This window comes from Cuculus canorus, chromosome 2, assembly GCF_017976375.1.
Source record: "Cuculus canorus isolate bCucCan1 chromosome 2, bCucCan1.pri, whole genome shotgun sequence".
NCBI lineage: Eukaryota > Metazoa > Chordata > Aves > Cuculiformes > Cuculidae > Cuculus > Cuculus canorus.
Genome location: NC_071402.1, coordinates 146,094,008 through 146,118,377, shown reverse-complemented (window position 1 = coordinate 146,118,377; position 24,370 = coordinate 146,094,008). Strand labels below are relative to the sequence as shown.

Here is a 24,370-nt window from a genome sequence, read left to right as displayed (position 1 = left end):
CATGTGTTTATGAATATTGACAACTCCGCTGCTGCTCTGATCTTCTCCTTGACATATGTCTTTTGCTTCTAGCTTAAAAGGTAATACGTTCCTTAAGGTCGCATTTAATGGCTTTTTAAAAAAGCATTCTGGTTTATTTTTAACCTTTTTTAAATATGTTGTAATGGAGGATTTTAAAGTTTTTTTTTTACCTACTGGTGTACTTGCTTTTCCCACTAGAGTTTGGTTCTGCTTCCCTCTAGACTTTTTTTTTTTTTTCTGTTTTCTAATGAATATTTTGGTGAGTGCTGCACAAAACAATGAGTAAGAGTTACATTTAAATACCAGCACTAGCAGGTAAAAACATGTTTCTTTTGGAATACGTGGCTTCCATTATCCATAGCACTCTTTCTGTTTGTGTGAGCTGCTTTGAATTCTTTTTCTTAATGCTGTAGATTATCAAAATATCAAAAGGAATACTTTCTTCATTTGAGAAAGCATTTTTTGAAAGGAAACATTGCTGTGGAATTCTGAGGAGTAGAATAAATCCTCTTCTGTTCTTTCTACATATGCCTGTAGTTTTTCCTAAACGAACTCTGTAATCATTTTTTACTATCTTACAAAACTGGGAGAGGATGGTTTTATGGTGTGATTTGACCTTTCATTCCCTCTCTATTGCCATTGTGTTTTCCTGAAAACTTCTTTTTTGGAGGAAGAGGAGAGTTAGTGTCTTGTTTTCAAATCTTAGTTGCCATTAAGAAAACTTGGTGGGGTTTTCCAGTTTTGCTTACAGAGATTCACACAAACCCTGTTTGTGGTACCAAGAATGATTTAAATTCATTTTTTCGAAATTTGAGTTCTCAAATTTTCCCTGGCTCCAAGGCTTTTGTTACTTCCAGGTTTAGCTTCCTGATTTCCTGACAAATGGTCTGCTACTGTGACTAAAGAGGAAAACTGAATGCTTAAACCAGTACGCATTTTCCAATGTGCTGTACACTTTGATTCAATGCTGTAATAACATTCATACAGGAGTAGAGTTGGTTTAGGATTGATAATATGTGATCAAGAGACTACTGATCATTTGTTTTCATGTGGTTTGAATCTTAAAAAGTTGTATGATTTCAGTTGGGAGTATAAATTAAGAATAAAAAGTAGGATGGCTGTCACTACTACGGTTTGTTGTGCACGTGGCTACTTAGAAAGTGCCAGTGAAAATTATTGCCTCTGCTGTCTTTTTTTCTTGCCTTCCACATGGGAAGCAAATTGGTCTCATGTTCTCATGAGGTGGAGCTGTAATAGCATGTGAGCAGAAGTGTGCATGCATTAGTCTTTCCATAGTGTTGGTTTACTTTGGGCTGAGAGAATTCAAACAGCATTAAGAGAAGGGGATATGAAGTGCAGTGATGAGAGCAGTCCATCTGTTTCCAGCAGCATCCCCTCTGAACAGAAGCCTTGCTCCTATCTTGAATCTGAACTGACTGTGTAAGTCTAAGGATAACCTATATTTGAATGCCAGACACTTGGTTGTGTGTTACTATATATTTTAAAAGGCTTGTGGGAAGCTAGATGTAAGCTTTCATGTCAGATAGTTTTGCAGCTGAGTGGTACATTGAAATCACTGAGAATAGGAAGAGCTGGTTCAATTCATTTCCATCCCTTGTATCACAGTCATTTTCTGCAACGACGCATAAGGATTGATTACCATAGCAACAGTGTTTTAGCTTGTACTGCTGTGAATGTGGTTAATGATAATAGAATTATCTAGTCATTTTAAATCCTGTTATATTATTAGGTCATCTGAACCATCTTCTTGCTACGTATTGAGTTATTCCCTGTAGCTATCTTGTAGTTCTTTGTCCATACTACTTCTACATGTGTTGAGCAGTGGGAATTCAGCTTCTTCCCTTGGGAGGCTTTCACAATCCGCTGTATCACCCTATTAAGGGTTTTCTTCTGATATTTAGCCTCATTTCACCTCATTTCTCCCAGCTATATGGGTTTGTACCACATGGAAGTTTTGTTCTGAGCTTCTTCCCTATCCAGCATTTGCAATTAATCCTTCTTTACCTGCATCAGAATATAACAGCTCAGTATTTGTATGGTTCAGGTTTTTCTTATGGGGAAAAGCAGATTTCTAAATACATCATCTCTTTTTTTTCTTGACTACCTCATTTTGATAGGGAAGTGCCTAGTACTCGGGTACTATTTAGAGGACCTGAATGGCGTAGACAAAGAGCTTCGAGTTTTCCAGTGCTTAAACATGTTCACTTCAGCATATTCACCACTGGATTGCCGGTTCTTATGAGGATCACTGTCTTGCTCTGGCTGAAGTCTATAGTAGCGTGTGATGAGTGGGAAGATGTAGTTTTTTTCCTCATAAAAGGTGCCTCTCAAGCCTTGCCATAAGTCAGCAGAAGTAATGTCTCGGTCTGCCCTTCTTGTAAGACCAGTCTAAATGTGAATGGGCATACGTATCTCTGCTGTCCTGTATATATGCAGGTTGCACACTATCCTCTCTGTTATTTACTGTCTTTCTAAATGCTTTCGACCTACGTTGATTTTTGATCATGAACAGTTCCAGTCAAGTTCCAGTCATGTCCAAAAAGACATACAAGTGGAAATGCAGTTGTCCTGCTCTACTTCAGGCGCTGCAAAATCTGCGCTATGTGTAGGTTGGTCTGACCAGGAATTTGTTTAAAACAGGTAAAATAAAGTACTTTTCTATAAAGTGAGGCCATGGGTTACCTGCAGATACATTACAGCATTGTCATACTCTGTGTCTGTGTTCTCAAAAGCTGTTGTGGGTAGGGTAAATGAGGAGAAGAGTATTGGCATCTTCCCAGTAATCTGTTGTTCTCATGGCTACTTACACCTTTTGAGTAAATGCCTTCATTAATATTTGATGTCACAGAGTTGCCCATTTCTTATGTTTTTATTCATCTTCAGAAAAAATAAATACGTACTACATTAATATTCATCCATACTACCCCAAGAGGGTGGAACACTGGGAACTGCCAATTGAAATTACTTTCATAGCTAAATTTACTGCAAATATAGTTGATGCTGCAGCAAAAAAAAACAGGTATATCAAATCTACTTCGGTATTATCAACCAGTAATTCTTTAATTTATGGTAATTTTTGCTGAGTTTTTTTGAGAGGTGGTGCTACTTTTTCCAAGACTCTTCCCTTTGAGGCTTAGACTAGATTGCATTTCTGAGAATGCATTATCTTACATTTATTCAAGTTTCAATTTCCTCAGTCACTGGGCTTCTCAGTACATCAGGGTGAGATATATCTATATATATATATAGATATATATGGAAAGTCTCACAAAGCTCATTGATCATGTTTTAAAAGATTGTTTTAAACCTAAGTTGTATTTCACTGGCAAATTTCATCACTTTGTTTTTAACTTGCTCTTTCAGATTATTAATTCTTTAGGCAACGTTAACTTGCTGTCAGTCCTTTAGGAAAGTATTAGCTTTTCTATTTCAAAGATTGTTTTAAAGTCCTTTTGTTTCTGTGTGCATATACACTCTTTTTTTTTCCTCTCTTTTTTATTGCCTTCAATCTGGTTATATGTAAGGTTAGAAAGACAAGTGCATTTCATAAATTTTATGGTTTCCTGTTGTCCACATGATCTAGAATACGTATGTGCAAGATAGTTCTTCAAGTTTAGTTGTTTGTTCTATTTAATTAAATGAAACTGCAAAAAGATTATTAACTATTAAGGAACTATTCTGAGCCTGTAAGTAACTGAGGATAGACCACAAAGAAAAAAAAGATTGGGGAACTTGCAGTTTTAGTAAATGACAAATAACAGGTTTTAAACTAATCTGTTTATTTCTCCCCATATTTTCTTCAAATCACGTAATTCTGTGAGAATGCTATGAACTTCTGTTAATTTCAGTGAGAAACCACAGCCTTTGTCACAGAATTTTCTAGTTGCTCTATCTATTCAAGATTTGATTTTGTGATGATTAAGCAGATGATTTTCTCCTTCCCATATAGTCAGGAGTATCGATAAGCCAGTGTTTTCTGTGCTGAAACTTGGTGAGATTTGAGGAAATACTAAACACACTCCAGTCCTAACAGCATCAAACCTAATTTCCCAAGAATAAGTGAAAAGTCTGTTGGCGAATTACTTGCATATTATAATGGCTCTTGCACATTCGTCTGAAATAGCCAGAGCTGGTCATAACAAGATATTAGAATAGCTCAGCTGTTTAGGTGGAAAGTTGATGCATTTGGTGAAACGGGAAAGTGGAAGTGCCCAAAGATCCAGCCTAAGGATGGAGTAGAAGTCCTCAGAGCAATTTGATTTCTAAAGTTGCTTCTTCCTAAAACCCCAGCATTTGTTGTTCTTCACGTTTCTTTCATAGTTTGAAGAAAAAAAAAAAGGTTCAGAATGGTAGGATAATAGTACTTGCTTTCCCTGGTTTCATAGAAGTTATTTTTTCTCCTAGTTTCAGAAAATAAACAGTTTTTTTAAGGAGGCAAAGACTTGAGCAGCTCCATTAACTGACTCATCTGAGATTTGAATGTGTTTTATGGGAAATTGGTAATGAGTTCCTCTACATTTGGAACCCTTCAACTCAGCTTTAACTAGTTTATAACTGATTAAGTTAACTCAGAAAACCTCATGTCAAAACTGGAATGCTTAAATGTGAGGTTTAATAGTGTTTAAAATGCTATTGTTAACTTTAAAATAGTATGTATGTAGACATCTATGTATAAAATGCTATGGCTTTTTGATGAAGAAAGACTCTTAGGCACTTGCCTTTCTAATGTGTGTATGACTTCCATGCTTTCACTTTTTTTTTTATTTTGGGTGGGATGAATGGAGAGGAATTCAACCACAAAATATGTGGGTTTTTTTTTTCCTTCTGTTTATGCATGTTAGCTTTTAATGAACTCAGGAAGTGTAACTTAAAAGGATTGTTGTGCCTCTGTCTTAGTTTAGTTTCCTCTAAAGAAGATGGTGGAATTTGAGTAATTTGTATGAAGTTGTTTAGGTAACTATTTATGTGGTGGCAAATGAAGTTCTGCTGTAGATTAGAAACTGGCAGAGAGAAAAAACAAATTATGGAAAATAGGTCAACGATATACAAGGGCAAGAGGGATTTATTCCTGGAAAGCAAGCTCGTTTTGAAAGAGAAGGAGTGCTGAGATGGCGGTTTTAGTGAACAAGACACAATTATATAGATTAGTTAAAAAGAGGTAGGATTTTGAAGGAGGCAATAGAAGAGGGGTGAGATTGGATATAGAGCAGTGCAAGTTACTGAATATTGAAAAGAATGCCTTGAGCTGTATGCAAAATTGCAGATGAACAGTCCTTTTGAACAGCAGTCTGAGGCCACAGTGCTAGAGATATTTTAAGTCATCTCTGCTGCTGAAATAAGCAGTCTTGACCATACTTTGCTTCCTCCTTTGTGCCTCCCTAAGCTTTTATGAGGCTGTTAATTAGACTGAACTGGACCAGCCTGGGAAACCTAATCAATTAAAGTTGTTTTTATTAAACATTAATTTTAATTTAGATTTTCCGTGTAATGAAACAAATGCTTGAATAAGGAGAAAGGGAAAAGTGGACAGAGGGATCCAGTGAGGAACATGATTGTCTGGGGAGGGGAAGAGCTGACACTGTATCTTCCAACAGACCCCATTTGTTTGCATTTGCCTTGCAGGATAATGAAATATCAAGTTGAGATGTTATTGCGCGCAGCACAATGGAAATGCAATTGGTTGGAAATACTGCACTTCCATCACACGTGCTGAATTCAGTCCCTACTGCTCTGACTTTGGGTGAAAAAGGAAAGAACCAGAAAGTGAAATAAGGTCACTATCTGTGCAACAAATGGCACAAATGTTGTTTTTTGAAGTGAATTTGTTTTTATACAACTTGGAATTAATTTGCAGAGTGCTTCCGGAACTGTGGTTCTAGCTCATGTGGTGTCCTTTCTTCCTCAGTACATTTTAGACAAGAGGTCTTCTTTGGTGTCCCTGGATGGCATAGTGAGGTTGTGGTGATGATGCTGTTCAGCTGTTGATCACGGTTCATCATGTGTTGTGTGAGTTTTGCATAACAGGGAGTGGTGCACATCCTGATGTGGGCTTGTTGGGACCAAACCGCTCTGAGGGAATGGCTGCTTTCCCCAGCCTCTTCCCAGCTACCAACTTCCAGGCGTGATGGGGCCTGTGGTGCTGGCTGCTGCCCCTGCCAGGAATGACTTACTGACTGCAGTCATCAGTCTAGATGTTTTTTGGTGTTTTCAGAAATTTGATCAGTGCTATTTTATTTATAAAATGCCATTTTATTCTCTGTCATTTTTAGTTGAGTTCAGGAGTCTGTGTGAGTATTTTATGTTTTTGTGAAAATAGAGCTCTGTCTATCCCTGAGAGGTCATCCCAAACTGAAAGACTGGAGGTGAGTGTCAAAAGCATGGAAAGAAATTTTCTGTGCCTCAGTTTCCTCAAAGAAATAAAGAATTTGGAGAATAACTTTTAATTTTCTTCCTGAGGGTGTTCTGAAGCTAAAGTCATTATTGTCCACGGAGCATTTTTTGCCATACTGTGCTGGAGGGCACTACAGAAGTAGCAAGTACTATTTATTTTAAGTTTGATTTAATGCTTTTGATTAAAAAATTAACAAAATTGTCATAGACCAGATTGTAACCCTCTAGGCACTCAGAATGGAGCATTTGTAAGTGAAGCATTTGCTGAGAAGTCTGAAATTGTTGTTCAGTTGACTTCAGCAAAACAAACTGAGCAGAGAACAATGAAAAATGCTATAGTATTTTCTGTTATTAAAATGGTGAATTTGTTTGGTGCCTAAGGTAAAATCTATGTTGTGCAGAAGACCAAAAAAGAAAGTGCCACGGTATAACAGGGGAGCTCAATTGAAGCAATTTTAGTGGAGTTTCTCAGTGAGGAATGAGGTGAAAAGCAAGAAGTGCCACACACCGTATGATTTGGTAAAAGAAAAGTAAAAGATAAAACTGGAAAATGGTAAAATCTCATCACTTAAACTTTGCACAGGAGCCAAGAGCTGACTTGAGTACCTTGTGCCTCTGCAGTATGGCTGGGTGCCCTGTGTTACTGTCGCAGTGCGGGGGCTTCCTTGGGGATCTTCCTTGGGGATCTTCCTCCCTTAGCACGTGGAGCAGGGACCTTGCCTGGTTTTGTTCCTTTAAGGGAGGAAGAGACAAAATGGGAAGAATTAACTTTAAGCACTGCAAGTTCGGGATCCCTTAGCTCAGATGTGTTTGTCCATCTATGTGGTGTGTAACACAAAAGGTCTGGAAAACAGGTAAGTAGGTATTTCTTCTTTCCAGTAGTTGGAATTTAAACCAAAAAAAATCGTAAATCAAAACTGTATGTTAGCAAATCCTAGCAGATGCAAACCAAAGATAAATCCTTGTCTGAGAGGAAACTCATGTACTTTTCTTTAAGTAAAATGATAAAATAGTATAATAGTAATGTATTTTCTAGTTCCTTGGGCTAAAAATAAACAGGGTGATATATAGTAACAAACCCCAAAGCTTCTGAAAGTTGTGTTCCCTAAATACCTTGGAATTCAACGTTTAAGAATACATGCTAACTTTAAACTCCCACCAATGCAGGCACTTCTGTGTTATTGGGAAACAGATATTTTAATTAAATTTTTTAAAAAACAAGTCTTCAATAAGCTTTCTGATGTCATCTCTCAACAGTCCTGAGCCATGCTAAGAAAAATATCTGGAATTGAATTTTGTTATTAAGATGCCTGTGTGAGTAAAATGAAGTTTTGTGTGACAGAGAACAGAATGCTGTACTTTTAGCTTGCTTCTAAACTGACTCTTATGTTCAGTACTCGAGGGGATTGAACTGTTCTGTACTTGGCTGAAGGTAGTGAAATCCTCGTGTGCTGATACAGATCTGCAAATAAAGCAACAAGGGACTATTTCAGATTAAAAAAGAAAAAAAAAAGAAATGAAAAAAAGGATAAAAGAGGAATGAGACCTGTTTGAAAATTGCCTAACGACAAATTCAAGTTGCTAAATAAGAAATGATTTTTGTATCTTTAAAAAAAAAAGAAAGAAATCCTCAGAAGGACAAAACCCACTGTCTTTGAAAAGGTGAGGTGAATAATAATATATTCAGGAGCATTGCAGGGAAAATGTGAAATGATTTATGCAGAATTTTCCCCTTTCCTTTGTCTTGATATCAAGGGGAAACTGTGTGCTTCGTCTATAATACATCTCTGCAAAAGTCTTTCAGATCTCTAAACTTATAGGTGGAGGCATATGCATTTTCTGCAGGGGAAAAAAAAGAGTGTGTCCCAATTTCATGTCATTTCTGCTTTTAAAAGTTGTACTGGACTTAGACTTTTTTTTTTTAATATATATATATACAGAATAAGGTAACTTGTCAGATTAAAGGATAAAGTATTTAAAATTCTGTTGTTCTACATTAGTTCCATGCAGGTGAATGTAGTATGGATCTATTTATAGGTGAACTAATGGAAGTGCTTTACTTGACCTACTTTAGACTACTCAGTGGAAAAAATAAACATGCTGTAGTTGTAGCACTGCCATTTATTTTATTTTTTCTTACTTTAAGAACAAAATAATTTCTTTGCTGTTGTGACCTTCTAAATATATATGTATATTTAGAACTACATATATATATATATATATATATATGTATTTCCTGGATTCCATAGTAACACTTCATGTTAGAAGTATATTTTGGGTAGTTTTTTACTTCCATAAACTTCACCTTCTTTACGTAAAATGAATGTTAGTTTTTTGGTTTTTTGCCAGTCCTGAAATTGCAGGTCTGTATAATCTAGAATTTAAGAGTAGGAAAAACTCTGTTTCTTAAAAAATTAGACCTCATTTTGTGAAAATCACTCCTGCGATAATTCAAGTAATTCATCTTCGGCCAGTTCAGGGGCAACTTTCTCTATATGTGTGGGTATTACATGAATTAACCAGGAATGGTGGTGGTATGGGTAGATGCATCCATGTTTATCACTTACCATTTATTTTCTCTTTTGTTATGCTATATGAAGTCATCAATCAGAAGTGTGTTTGTTACATGACAAGTGCTACCTTCATGTTGGCTCACCGTGTGGGGGATGTCTCTGTAACTGAGATAATTCCTGCCTTATTCAATGTAACGGATGAAAGTGCCTGTGCAAAACCGCACCTGACCTTTGGGCTAAACTTTCCAGGGGAATTTTATTATACATTGACCCAACATTGTAGCCTCATTTCAAATAAAGCTGATAAGTATTTCTGTTAAAAATATTTTCCATGACTGACATAAAAGTATGATTATGAATCTGTATCTATTATGAACTCTAACATTTGTTTTACACTGGCAGAGCCAGGTGGTCTATATGTCATGACAGGAGTATAAAATTTCAGAGATTTGTACATGGAAATAGTCTGCAGATAAGCCTTCTTTAATACAAACAAAGAACATAAGACTTTTGACTGTGAAACAGATATGTTTTGGATCCTGAGGAAAAACAGAAAGCAGAATAAAAACTGTAACTACACAGTTACACAAAATGGACTCATTTTATTTTTAAGGCGACGATCAATTTGAGGTAATTTGATATAGTTGTAGATGGGTTATGAGATAAGCAGTTCTCTTTGTAATACAATGGACCCATCTGTAGTTTGTTATTGATCAGATCTTCAGAGAGCTCTTTAGACGCTTTGGTTAATGCTGAAAGTGCAGCAACCCATGTTGTGTATATTTCAAATATTTGGCACGCAAGAGATTAGTACTTTCTTGTTGCGTCTAATCTTTTAGTTGACTGTCTTGTTATCAAATTGCTTTTTAAAAACTTGTTTTATTTGCACTATTAGAGCTGGGATGCCCTGTTTGGTCATGCCAAACCTTTGCTGGCTGTTCCTGTTAGCTCTGGTTGGTTTTGCTTATGTGTCATTCTGAGTGACCTGCCTCAAAAATTCAGTATGCGATGGAATTTCTTGAGTTTTGTAATCCTTCAGATACTTAGCATCTAATAAAATATTTGAAAAATAGATTAGGGACTGCACTGTGATAAGAAAAGGGGGAGGGGTAGCTTATCTGCTATCTTTGAGCAAGAGAGGAGGTGTTTTGTGGCTCAGTATCTTGAGCTGCTGCTGAGACAGTTAAGATCTATTTTAATATTGCTGCTTTTCAAAGTGTCATAGCCAAGTGTCTTATCATGCAAACACGGAGTATTATCCACAACATATTAATAGAGAAATATGCTTTTAAGTGATTTTTGCCACTGTTGTATAGCAAGTCAGTGTAGGAATTAAGAAAGGACATAATTTTAAGTCTCTCTTTGCAATGAAAAACAGATCATCAAGATGTTATCAGGTTCAGTTTGGCAACCATGTAACCATTTGTCAATGAAGAGAATTTTAAGGCAGTGAATTATTATCATTATAATATTTTTTTATATGCTAGGAGTACTATGATGATGCATATTATTGGTAGACTTAAGTTGTTGCTAAATGGCTGACCATTAAATATTTGTGCTACAATAACACTTGAGTCTTCTTTAAAATGTCTCTTAAATATGATATGGTGGGAACAGGTACGTATTTTTTGATATTTGCCATCTGAAGAGGAACATCAGTGTATGGGTTTGTTACAGTAGCTGTCAGTTTACAGCACACCTCCTCCCTCTACCTCCCACCTTGGGCTGTCAGTCCTGGAAAGGTCACTGAAATGGCCTGGAGTGGGATGCCCTCAGCCTGGGAAAACAAGTATAGTGTTCACCACAACAGCAAATACAGCCTATGAAATATGTTTACAGTACACTTTGTGAAATACTTGAGAATAAGCATTACTTTAGACATTATCTTTCTCAGATTCTGTTTTGTGCTGTTTCCCTTGTGTGGGTTTGTAGAGTTGCTTACGTATTTGCAATTCCCCTCCTCCCTCCCCCCCCAAATATCCTTTCTCTGATGGTAGGCACAGACCATTTGGCTATATTAATTAACAAGCATGTTCGATCAACAACAAAAAAACCCCTGTGAGTTCTAATGCATTTCATGCTGTTTGTTGGCAAAGCTACCACTGTAAGGTCACATCAGATTTTCTTTACTGGAAGGAAGCAGAACCAGCAAAATGTCTCAAGTTAAATTCACTAGCAAGAAATCGTTTTGTCTAACCTACTAAAACTCTTCAAAAGCTTTCATAATCTTTAGTCCTGTCTGCAGCGCCTACTGTAAACAAGAATTACCTGCAGCATCATCTAGTAGAAAGGTTTTTTTTAGTGGAAGCTCTGTTAAATGGCCAAACAGTGTTTGTGTTGCACTCCTGCCATTAGCCTGGCTAGTGATAGAGGTGCATGCCACCAAAGTGTTACAGATTATAGGTGTGTGATTTCAGTGACATATCACAGGCTGAAGACTATGGAAAAATAATCGTGACTACAAAATAATTGAGATAGTACAGGCCTTGTCCAGTTTTTATTAGTGTTACAAGGCTATAAGTATGTTTTAAGGATTGAGTCGTTAGGCATGAAAAAATGGTAGATACCCAAAACTAATGCAGAGTCATGTAGTGTCAAAGGAAGGTCGTATCATTGGCTATTTGATGTTCTACTTTTTGGACAATAGGGAATCAAATCCATTTCTCTTTAAATCAGTAAAAACATTCCCTTTCAAGGTGCTGCACAACAGAAATAGTGCCATCATGAAGCCAACTAATTTTGAGGCTTAGCTTGATCAGTGTATTAAATGGGAAATAAGAGGTGATTGCCTGTGATAGCAGGGGATGAATTTGATATTCATCAGAGACCTGGGAAATCCCTTCTGTTCGTGCTTCTCTGTGTCTATATGGATGTCTGTTCACTGATTTGACTGAGCAAGGCGAATTTCATTTGAGAGTACTGAGGCATATAGAAACTGCATGAACATTGCTATTTCTGACTGTGGGATGACCATCCTGCATGAAAGTGTGAATAACATAGGAATGACTGAGATGTAACGAGAGTATTAAGAGTATACATGTATATATAAAAGATTAAATAATTTTTTGTGGCTTTTTTTATTAAAATGGATGATGATTTAATGTATGGTTTCTCTCTGTCCTCTCTCCCTCTCAATTACAGATAATAGCAGTTCATCTAGCACAGGGTTGATGTGAATTACAAAAGGCTCTTACCTAATTATTCGTGCATATATATGTTTGTGTTCAAGAGGGAGAAACCCTGTTGTTTTTTTTTTTTTTTTGTTCAATAACTTTTGGTTTTCCCCCGTGTGATCTTTCTAACTGCTCTTCAGATTTGATTGAAAATTGCCATTCTCTAGAGATTTGGCCAGTTAATCAAGAAGTGAGAACATTAGCACAAAAGCCTGATGCTGGTATATTTGTGCTAGTTAAGACAGAGGAAATAGGTCCCTTAGGAGTGGTTTCCTATCAAGTCTGATCATACAGAGAGAGAGAACCTACTTTATGTTGCAAGGACCAAACAAACATTCATAAAACACGGCTGCCAGGAGACTAATGGCAGATACATGTCTCTTCTTCCATAATCATTACAGAGAAATGCAGGAGAATAAAAGGGGAAAGATGAAGGGAAGGACGTATTTTAATAACATGAGCATTATTTTTGTTGTGTCCAGACTGGGGAGAAAAATGGCTTTTCTTTATTGATAATGTGTCCTTCTCTACATTAAAATCTAAAGTACCCGTTGGACATCATATATTGTTCCACTCTGTTTGGTGTTTACGCTATTTTCACTCACTAGGTTAGAATTAAAAAAAAATAAATGCTAGAAAACAAGCATGAATTCTTCTTCCAAAATGCAGAAGCTGTTTATTGAAAGGCTTTTATTTGAAGAGGGGTGTATGTCTGATACATTTGTTATATGTTGCTCACACTGGTAGCTCTGCCTGTTTACTGTGATGGTTGCAGTTGCTCACCATTTCCAGACTTTGCTTTGTTTTCCCTATGCTAATAAAATGCTGAGTGTTGTATAAGAACATCTACGTGGTATGAAAATGCTTTGCTGCAGTTACTCTGCAGACTAGTAAATACACAAGAAAATTTAATTATGTTTTAAAAGATGCTTCCTTTCTAATGCTCTTGTGTACCTGTGTCATCCTGTCTTTCTGCTGATTCCAGATCATTTTTTCATTAACAACTTCACAAGTTAGACAAAAATTTTGTTTGTGTACAATGCAAACAGATTTACAACAATCTACAGCTAACTTTCCCAGACTTTCTTTTTTTCACTGAATATGTTAAATCTTGGAATGTTTGAGCATGCTTTCCCAGGGAAGGGCACTGTGGTGTAGCTGAGCCAGTTGTGAAGCTGGCTTGCACCTGCTGTGGGGTGGGCCCCGATGGGGATGCCGAGCACTGAAACCCTGGCTGGCCTGGCTTTCTGTAATCCCTTTCCTGGCACTCAAGATAAGATGGAGGATTAAGGTCTCTAAATTGAGCGTAAGTTAACAATTAAGTCAGGGCAGGAAGATGCAGGTTTGGGAGAAGGAACCTGTGGTGGGTGTTAGAGATGCAGGTAGAGACACAGAGAAATGAATACAGCACTGCAGGTTGCAGAAGTGAACTAGGAGGGCATGCAGGAGGGAGATCAAGGGTGAAACTGTTGCACAGCTCCATGCACACATGTATTGCAATAACCTGTACTCACAGCTTCCTTTTCTTTAGTGTTGATTTGGATTTATTCAGTGCACAGGATAGTTACTGTTTACGTAACTGACCAGTCAGTTTTTTTTTCACTTGTGCTCTTGCGTTGATCAGTGTTGCTGACCTTGCTGTGGAATGCTCGAGCCATTTGAAAGCAGTGTTATGCTCTTTCATACAACCCTTATCACTAAAATACCCAGTCATTTTCTGGACAATAATGGGATAATTATTATATCCCTCTGAACACAAAAAAAAACAAACCTCCAAACCAAATGCAAACACCTTTACTCCTGTATTTTTCAGCTATTGGTAGAATGGAGATGTTGCTATCAAATTTGAGAGATGGGATTAAGTGTCCAGAGAAGACAGACTTATACAGAACTCTTACACGCCTTGAGAGCCCGTTTCCCATTGTGTTGGGCTGAAGTAGATTGTAATCAACACTTACTTTGTCCAGGCGCCTGGAAACAAACACTGCACAAATGAAATGTGTGGGAATTTAAGTGACTGGACTTAACTTTATTCAGGCTCCTTGGCTGCTAGTGAATTTTCTGGAAGTAATCATCTAAAGAAGCTGAGGGAATGTGAAGAGGTTCTGCTTATGCTTTTTGGGAGTTCATTACAAGTGTATCGAACAGCAGAGATGAGTGGGAAAGTCTTTATAGAGAGAAAATAAACTGTACAAGTTTGGGGGTTAGCTCAAGTCAGTTATTTCTGAGAAACATCTGCAGTAATATCTGTCAGGCTTCTCAGAGACTTTCTTGGTCTTCTAAATGTCCTTTTCCTTGGTTTACCTCGTGATAGCACATCCAGGTGGAATTTGCCTTTCAGAAGAAAGCTGCTTTCCAAATAAAGAAATAATTGCTTGATGCAGAGATTTTCACCGCTAGTTACTTTTCTTAGTAAATCAGAATTTTAAGTCCAATCCCTCTGCAGGTGTCCAATTTTTCTCTCTGTTCACTTCGATGTAAATCAAAACCTGTGTTATTCTGAGAAGAAAAGAGTGCCTGATTACTGTGATAATAAAGATTTTTAAAACGCTACATCATACATCAGTTGATTATGGCAGCAGTGCTTTCGTTAGGGTTGTGATTCCTCCTCAAAGCACCTATTTACAGGCATATGCTTGTTTTTGATACGGATCTGTCTGCTGTCCGGGAAAGCCAGACAGAGGCGTGTGGGGGCTGCAGTTTCTTAATTGCTTGGATAACTGACAGTGAGTCTGGTTCCAAAACTTGCTGTGTTTATAATTCGTGATACAAAAAGCACAAAAAGTAGATGGGACAGTGCCAGACAGCATCTGTTTTACATAGCTTTTGGGTTGCATTTTCTGGGGTGTTATATCATAATATTAAAAGATACAGTCTAGACAGGTGAGTTGGCCGCTGCCTTTGTCCTGGTTGCACTCAAAGTCAGGCAGGAGGGTGTGCATTCCCTTGGCTGAATGAAGCCTTGGACCACTAGGCAGGAATGAAAGGAAGAAAATGGGATGTGCAGGAAGTTGAAAGACTTAAGTGAGAGACTCAGGTGTCAGCTGACACTAGGAGAGTCTGGGAACAAGATAATATTCAGGACTGGGAAGTGGTGGGAAGAAGGATTTCCATAAGGATTTAGCTTGAGTTGTGCATGGCAGGCTGCATCTCAGGGCACTAAAAGTGAGTCTGTTGAGAGCAAGTGCAAAGGACTGCTGCCAGGAGCGAGTGGGACAAGGGGAAGTTTTTTTACAAACCTAATTTAAACTTGTCAAGGGAAAAACTTATGAGGCTGAAGCAAGGTAAAGGGTAGGACCCAGGTGGTATTAGATGAATGACGCATACATTGTGCTTATATAGATATCTGCTAACATGACACAGCATAAAGCCAGACAGCTTTTTGTTAGCAGAGCCATATCTACTGGTTGGGGGACTGTTATTTCTGTCTCTTCTTACCCGTGAATATATTTATTATATGTTTGCTTGAAAAGACCACGCATGGGAAATTGCCAAAAACATTGTATTAACAAAGTAACATCCATTTGCGATGACTTCTTAACGTAGCTGAGATTAAAAATTGTGTTTTCTCAGGAACTCTGATTTTAGACTAATAGCTAAAGATTTTAATTTAAGATTTAAATAGATTTTAGCTAATAGCTTCAGTGCAATATAAATATTTCTGTAGTTTTCTATGACCACTAGTGTCTCTAACTTCAAAACAAAAACCCCATGACAACGAGAGATGCTACATGAAACAGGGTGGAATGCTACTTTTTAAGATGAAACAACTGCAAATGTTCTGATTTTCCTACATATGCCTTTTTGCATGTAATGTTAGAATTGTCATGGGTGTTTGAATGTTCATTTATTTTTAACCTTTATTCGGTGGTACATGTAGAACTTTTGATGAACTCATTAAATATAGAAATATAAATACTATCTTATACCATAGTTACAAATTGTGCAGATTATCCTTTATTTTGGGTTTATAAGCAACTTTAACTGTATGGAAAATATTTTATTTTGAGTTCTTGTTTTCCTTTCATAATGCAGTTCTAGGCAGGTTCAAGATGCTGGTTAACCTTTGAAATGTATTACTTGCCTAGTGCTTAACAGAGATAGATGACGAAGAAGTGCATATTAAAGCCTCTCAAAATACAGGATCATTAATCTTCAAGTAGCTTGACTTCACGCAGCGTGCTGCTATCCAGGATGCACAAACCATATCTACAGCCCATGGAAACTTGATGCATCCAGCCTTCTGCTTTTGCAAATTCTCAGTGAAAATGTCAGTTGGACATTACCAGCTGCCTCTGCCTGCCTCAATATCTCTCCAGTAATTTAATATGTTGTTTGACTCTGTGTGATAGACTTATAACGTATCGCTCATTATGTTACTGACCTGATAGCTCTGGCTCTAGAATCTAAGTCCATGTTTGAAACTTCCTGTTCACATTTCATAATGTTTTCTGTTTGGTCACATGGGTAATTAAAAGCATAAACTTCTAATGAGTAATATGTGTATAAGGATGGTTTTAGCTCTTCTTACTGGTAGTCCTTGAATAACCTTGATCTAAATTTGAAAGTATAGCATTCATAAGTTTGACATTAAAATTATACATTTGGTGAATAATGTATGTACTTTTTGGAAAGTTAAATTAAAAATAAAATCAATTGGTTAGCATTAGAGCCTCACAAAACTCTTTGATGTCAGCCTCTTCTGACACACTATTAATAAAGACCTGTGATAAAATGTTTAAAGGGGTCTTGATACTTTATAGAATTAAACAAGCTGCATTTTTTAATGCTATTTTTAACTCTTTGCAAATGAGCGTCAGTGAGCTGCCCTGCGGGTTTAGGCAGGTGCCCAGTAACCTGCCATGAGAGAGCTTTTAAGGAGTTTGCCCAAACACTGCTGCCCATTGGCTAACTGTGTTCTTTTACTGGAGTACCTTCCTACCTTTTGAAAAAATGCTGTGATGGCTTCTGTAACAGTACTTTTACAGCTGTGGTAAAATTATGATCTAAAACTGACTAAACTACAAATATCATTAAAAAAATGTCTAAAGTGACAAAACCAATTTACAACAATTTCAGAGAGCAACAAAAAAAGATTGTTATAATTGTGGAAGCACTTAACTTCCACTGCACGTGGTAACCCCAGTAATCTGAACATGGTCAAATGGCATTATTAAATTGAGTTAACCTGTTAAACCTACTTTTAAATGTTTTTTGGTTTTTTTGTTTTTTTTTTCAAATGTCCAGGATGAAGATCGAACAGAGGAGGACAACAGCAGAGTTGAGCCTGTTGGACATGCAGACACTGGTTTGGAGAATGCGACCAATTTTTCTCTGGAGTAAGTTACTGGCAGAACACATTTTAATGATGAGTCTTGAGACTGAACATAGACTAGAAAAAAACCCAGAATAATATGAGTGATACTGCTCTTAAGAAAGTGGGGCAGTCTTTTTTAAGTCATGTGTCATTTTGGTTTTAAAAAATTTGCTTCGTGGACCATTTTTTAAGCAGATTTTAAACAGTTTAAAAAGCCTGTGTTAACGGTGAGCATCAGAACCTTGACATTTATAAGTGCTGATGCTACAGTAGATTTTCTGCCTCAAAGAAGATGCTTATTTGATGGAACTCTGAAAATGTGACAGAAAAAATAGGGTGAGTGCTAGCACAAATAGATCAACAGGCAAGAATTTCAAAGGGAAAATCTTAATTTCTGTCATCATTTACATCTACTGTGTGTGTGGGTCATATAAGTTGTGTGGTCAAAACACTCATACTTTGTGAATAGATTGAAACTGATGTTGCTTAGGTATAGGAAGCTCCTCCTGATTTTAAAAAAAAGTCAGTAAAGGCTACTTTATTTCATCATGAGATAGAGCGAGCTTTACCTTTTACATTTCATTGCAAAGAGCTGATCCATACCTTACTATGTAATTAGTGAGAAAATGTCTCTTCTGCCCTTAAATTAAATCTTGTAAACTGATTATATTTAAATTTTAAATAAAAATAAATATTCTGCTCCTATTATTTCAAAGTTAAATTATGAATTGGGTGCAGAGGGTTTAAATATTAGATAAAGATCATGGTGACATCTATTAGGCAATATATGCTGAGTTTTACTCCATTCCATTTACAAAATCTGTTACATTGTAAATTCTGAATGCTGTTTGCTAAATACAGTTTGCAGAACTTCTGTCAAATGTAATGCATCTTGGCATTGCCTTTAAGTAACTTATTGACTTTTCATCATATGCTACTTCATTCATTTCTGTTTTGATGTCATCCTTCTTTGTATGTATGTTTGAAGTAGTTGGCCCAAACTTCTGAGAAAACCAGGAAGAATAATTGAATTAATATTTCTTAGAAGGGATCATTTCCTTCTGTTTTCCAATTTACAGGGTTTAACATTTTAATTTGTGATGGATTTTTTTTAAGAAGTAATATCAGAAAAATGAGTGCCTAGATTTTAAGTATGTGTTTTGGAAAAAAGGAAAGTTACTGACTCAAGCAGTAGAACCGGTTAAACAGCGTAGGCTGGATATGAAAACTTACGACAGTGCCAGGTGAATCACACTGATTTTCACTTGTTCTCTTCCTCAGCCCTAAATTTTCTTTTACGCTAGTAGGAAAGTCAGAAAAAAGTTGATCATAAGGGGCCATAAGGATGCAGAGAGCAAAAGATTCCTCTTAGAGTACCTTTTAGAGGTCAAAGGTATTGCTTGATTCCCATGAGCTGCTTTGCACACTAGTCAATGAAAACGTAGCCTTAATATACAGTGAGAATGAACTGAAGTTAGCCTATACAGGAACTGGGACAGGGGACATTACCAAATGCTGCAATGCTGTCAGTCTTAAAACATTGGTCCAGGTCTGAAGAGTAACACATTTTTTGGCTGGTGTCTCTCAGCTCTCCTATTGTTCTAATACTTTCTGGAGCTAAATGATGGGAATAAGGAGTAACCTTCCATTTGTGCTGTTTAAAAAATGAACTGAAAAAAAACAGACATGAACTGAAACGTAGAATTGTAAAGAATAACTTAAAAATATATTTTAAAAAAATTAATGTGAAAGAAATATGAAGCAAACTGTAATGTTGGAATTTTGTGGGCTTCCTAACAATATGTGATCTGGTTATTCTCATATTCCAGATTAAGTGTTGCAAGCTTTTGTGATAGGCTACCATATGATCAAGAGTTTATTGAAGGAAGTAGAATAGCTTTTACTGCTATCGTAGGGCATTGTCTTACTCTTTGCTCTGTTTCTAGATTAAATTTGATTTGTACGCTTATGAGAACCAAACTTCTCATAGATCTGTGTGTGTGTATATAGATGTAGTGCCAGGAAATATGGCAAAGGCATAAGCCACAAATTTAGATTGTGGCTTTCATTCAGATCTGTCACTTCCAGATTTACTGAGAGATTTGGCCTTCATGTATTATTTTCTCAGTTGGGTATTTATAACTGTGGTTTATGGGCTGCATTCCACCTTCCCAGATGTGGGTATGTTTCAAACACATCAGTAGATTTGGTCCCAATGTATTTCTAGGATCTTTGCATGTCACTTTTTGAACCGCTACTTTCCTCTTTCTCTTTTTCCCTATCTACAGCAAAACAAGTATGTGAAAACTAGATGCATAGTTGCTTCAGGAGTATGACTGGTTGGTTTTGAATGTTATGGTTAGATCTTTTTTGGAAACTTTGCCTACAAAGCAGATATAGATACAGCCAGCTTCCAATAAAAGAAATGGAATTACAGTAAAAAAAACAAATGTGGTTTAGAACTAGAAGAATTTAACCAGTTAAAATTTTAATCCTATTTGATTAACGGGTGGTTATGTAAAAGCTAATGTTAAGGCTTAGAGTGGGCTCTCTGTAAGATGCACAAATAAAGCACGCTAATGCCGTGATCAGCTTATAGGCTTTTGAGGAAAAATTGTATGTGATTTAAGATATTTCTGCTCAGTGGACCAAAAAGTTAACTTAAAGTTTAAATTCCACTTAAGAATAAAGAAGAAATACACCGATATGCATGTGATGCTGATACTTACTTTAATGCAGCAAATTAAGTTTACAAAAAATTATTTGATTTTTTAAAAAAAAAAGTAATTTATCTATTTTTAATGATTGATCTCCTTTCATGCCATCAGATTAATCTTCAGGTACGTAGTGTTCAAAATGCTTTCATCATCATGACTTGATTTCTGGAATGATTATGTTTTTCTGTGTATGTTTGTGTGGGGTTTTTTGGCTCCTTCACAGTACATGTTCATATTCCCTCATTCATCATTGTCTCACAGTGATATGGTAAAGCTCGTAGAAGTCTCCAACGACGGCGGGCCTTTGGGAATCCATGTAGTGCCTTTCAGTGCCCGAGGTGGAAGGTAATGTATCGTGTAGGATTTTAATTGAATCATAACTTGCTGTGCTTGTCTTAGTTGTGTTAATTTCTTGTATTCTTTGCCTTCCGTAGCATATCGCATGTTTTTCAAAAGGCAGCCTCGCTGATTAAGAAAGGAAGAAATGTGAATTTACTGACTCTGTACTTGCAGTGGACTCTATTATGTTAGAGCTGTACTTAAAAGGAGTTAGAACTGTGGGGGTTTTATAGAGATTCTGTTGTAATCTTATGGGAAATCGAGGTTTAAGGATATTTCCTTTTGGACTTCTAAAAACTATGATCTGCTGCTTTAATTCAGATAGATACTTGTGCAAAGTTTCATTGCTGACTGTTTAGAGCCACAAATTCCCAAATAACAGCAGGAGTCTGAACCAGAGGCATCCTACGCCTGTGCTTGATAAGAGTGGGAGAGAAAACAATCATCATGCTTTCGATATTTAGTGTTGTCCCATCTGCTGGGGTTAAAAGGAAGTAGCAAAACCAGTTGAAACATTCTGGTTTTGGGGAAGGTGTGTCTCTTCTATTACATGACAGGCTGGAACTCCTGAAGTTGGATTGTTTATTAAAAAATGTGTTAAGAAAGTACTTTGCATTAAAAAAATACCATGTGCTGGATTATGTTAGTGAACGGAATGCATCAGCTCTGGTGCTTTCTTTGCTGAAGGAGAGTTTTAGCGTTTAGGGTCATGAACATAATCTCAGAAAAATACCTTAACTTTTGTAGTAATTAGTAGTAGATTTGAAGCATTTAAGTATGTTGAAAAAAAGTAGTTCTTCATCAGTATAGGCAAATTTTATTTTCCTGGTGCATATTTTAAGCATATACTGGATTTTTCCCTTTTAAAGGAAAAGGGGAAAAAATACAAATTTTAAAAAGTAATCTTTGATTATATGTGAAGGGGTGTTATGTTCCTCACATCTGTCAACCCAGCAGCAATTTCAGTTTAGTAATTAAGAGCAAACCAAACATGCTATATATATATATTTCTATAATATTAATATCCTCTTTTCAGAAATCATAAATGTGTATTTTTCCTTCTCTACCAGATACCTTCACAGGATTTTAAACACAAGATAAGAGCATTATTTGCAATTGTTACTTTAAACCCAATGCTTTCATAGCCATACTGACGTGTTATGAGAAAATGTAATTTATTTTAATTTAAGGCTACTTTTTCTGAGGACTACAAGTCTTAGGAATGAACTTCCATAAAGTGGCAAATCCTTCTCTTCATAATCTGAAATTTAGTAAATTCAGTGCGGGGATGGAAAGGGCATGGGTGAACGGTACTTCAAACATAAGCTTAGAAGTAAATCCCGTGAAGCTGGAAATGGTTGAAATGTTCACACAGTTATCTGGGATTTAGACAGAGTGAAGGCCAAGGAAAAGACCAGTTTAAGAATGTTGTCTGCCTACTAAGCATTTGTTTAATAAAACTCATGTTAGAAATACATAGTTTGACATTTTGAGTAAGAATTTTTACTTAAATAAAATTCACTTCCAGGATGTTAATGTGGTTGTCAAGTCTGAAGCAAAGCTTAAACTCTTTATACGTGATGGAAGCACGTAAGACGGAAAAGCCATAAACACAGAAATAAAATATCTCACTTCTTCTAAGGCGCTAGCTTTGTCAACAGCTATAAAGGTCTTTAAACTCTTTTTTTTGTCCTGAGTTTGGGATTGTATGATAAAATTTTATTATAGAAAAAACAATTTTAAATATAGAGTTTTAGATACAGGGCATACTTAAAAATAAAATTCTGTTACAAGGGAAATAATTTGTATATTGAAACTTATCTGCTTTTCTTCCTAATATTAGAATTCCTCTCATTAAGAAGTGGGTAGTACATGCAATTGCTGTCTGAGTTTTTTTGATTCCCCCCGCCACGCTCTCCCAAATAATCTCTCAGTGGGGAAAGATACTTGAGTCCATGTATTAAAAGTTGGAGGAGTAGTCAGTTGGAGAGGACCTTGGATATTTCCAAAACATTTCTCCCATGCTTGCTATGTTGTAGTGGAAGAAAAGCAGAATTCATTGTTCACTGTTGATGGTAATCACTCCTTCTGTACTGCTGCTTAACTGTCAGCTGGGCCCACATCTCTCCATGCTTTCAGTGAGGACAAAGACATCTTCTCCAGCTGCCTGCTGCATGGGCAGGTTAAAAAATGCACCCATCTTCAGTTTTGGAGCACTTGGTGGGAGTTTTTAATGTTTTTTTTTTTTTCCTCTTCTCTCTTCATCCTCCAGCTCTTTTGAGCAGAAAAGAGACACTTGGTTCTACTTGCGTGAGATTCAGAGGGAGAGCAGATGCTTGGCGGGGATCCTCTTCTGCTTACTTTTTTCTCACTTTAGCACATGGTTCTTTGTTCCTCCTCTGGCTGCAAAGCACACTGCTCCTAGCTATGGTGAGCTAACCTGTTTGAGCAGGGTTGTGCTCAGCAGAAACCTAAATATACAAAACTAAACACAGGACTCAGTGACGACTTTGAAGCATGTCCAAAAAAGAATATCTGATGCATTGTATAACTTAGTCCATTGGCCCACCATTGTTTTATATTAATATTTGCTTGGTGTTCAATTCCAGTAATGCTGTGTTTTCAATTATTTTTCTTCCAGTTCCTTGCTTTTGCTTTTGAAAATGTTACTTAATAGGCCGTGGCTATTAAAGAAATAATTTTAAAAAGTGAAAACATGTGAAAACATGCTAATATAGTTCTCCCTTTTCTCCCCTATGCAGTAAGCTGGGGGCTTCTCTGACCAAAAAAATCCCTCCTCCCACAAAGCGAACACCTCAAACCTCTAAGAATTATATGCCATAAGTACATGGTGTATTTATATTGTGGAAATATTTGACTTTTTCATGGTCTTTTGAGGGTTTATGTTTGGAATAACAATCTTTCTTCAATATTAACTTTTGATCTTGAACAAAATCTGTAAAGATCTCTATGTCACTTATATAGATGCCAGTAATTATTTCTGTTCCTTGTAAAACAGACTTTTTGTTAATGAAAAAAAAAATCTCTGTAATTCTCTGGGATATGTATTATTAATTTGCAGAGACATGGTCAAACTTTCTTCTACGGATATGCTTCCTTACTACCCTTCTGGTCTTTCTTCTAGAATTTTATGAGTCCTTTATTGGCCTTTTTGAGTATATGCTTTGGATGTGAGTTTCCTCACCTTATCAAAGATGGAGACGTGTACATATTCATCACCTTTTGGTTGTCAGCTTTTTCAGGATAATAGTTTTGTTTGGAAAATCTGTTTTGCAGTGGCAGAGATGCAGTGCTAAGCAGAATAGGAGGCATGAAAATGAAAGCAGAAGGAAAGAGAGATCAGAAAGTGTTTAGATGAAGAGTAGAGCAAAGAGGAAATGAGTGGCAGCAAAGCATAAAAGGAAAGAAAATTTTAAACCTGTGCAAAATTGACACCAATTCTTCCTTCTTAATTAGGTGCTCTGAAAGAAGATCAAGCACTTAAGAATAGCATTTGATCAGTCATGGCTGATGGGGGATGTTATGTTGATGCATATATTGGGTTGCACCGAGTTCTCCTGTGCAAACTTAGCAGTAATTATAGCATAATTTATTGTTAAATGGACTCTTCTACTTTTAAGAGTCTTTGAAATCTTCTCAGGCGCTGTACCCTTCCTGCTTGTCCAAAATCCTGCCATGTCTATCTTTGGAAAGAGATTCAGTTGACACAAGGAATAGATGAGATAACATCAGAAATCCCTGTGAATAATCATGTAGAAGTTATAGTCTCATAGTCCCAAGACTACTGTGAAGTCTGCTTAGTAAAACAGAACAGAAAAGGATTTGGATATTCATGTGAAAACACCATAAAAAACATCC

At 36.6% G+C, this 24,370-nt stretch overlaps 1 protein-coding gene across 14 annotated transcripts in view; it reads left to right on the top strand.

The window, feature by feature from the left end:
• The window catches only part of PARD3 (par-3 family cell polarity regulator), a 448,147-nt gene that overhangs the window by 210,747 nt on the left and 213,030 nt on the right, over nt 1-24,370 (top strand). For all 14 annotated transcript variants that reach the window (XM_054058316.1, XM_054058308.1, XM_054058313.1 and 11 more), the window contains 2 exons: nt 17,366-17,457; nt 20,414-20,497. In XM_054058316.1, the coding sequence (XP_053914291.1) occupies nt 17,366-17,457; nt 20,414-20,497 (176 nt within the window). The remainder of the gene's footprint in view (nt 1-17,365; nt 17,458-20,413; nt 20,498-24,370) is intronic.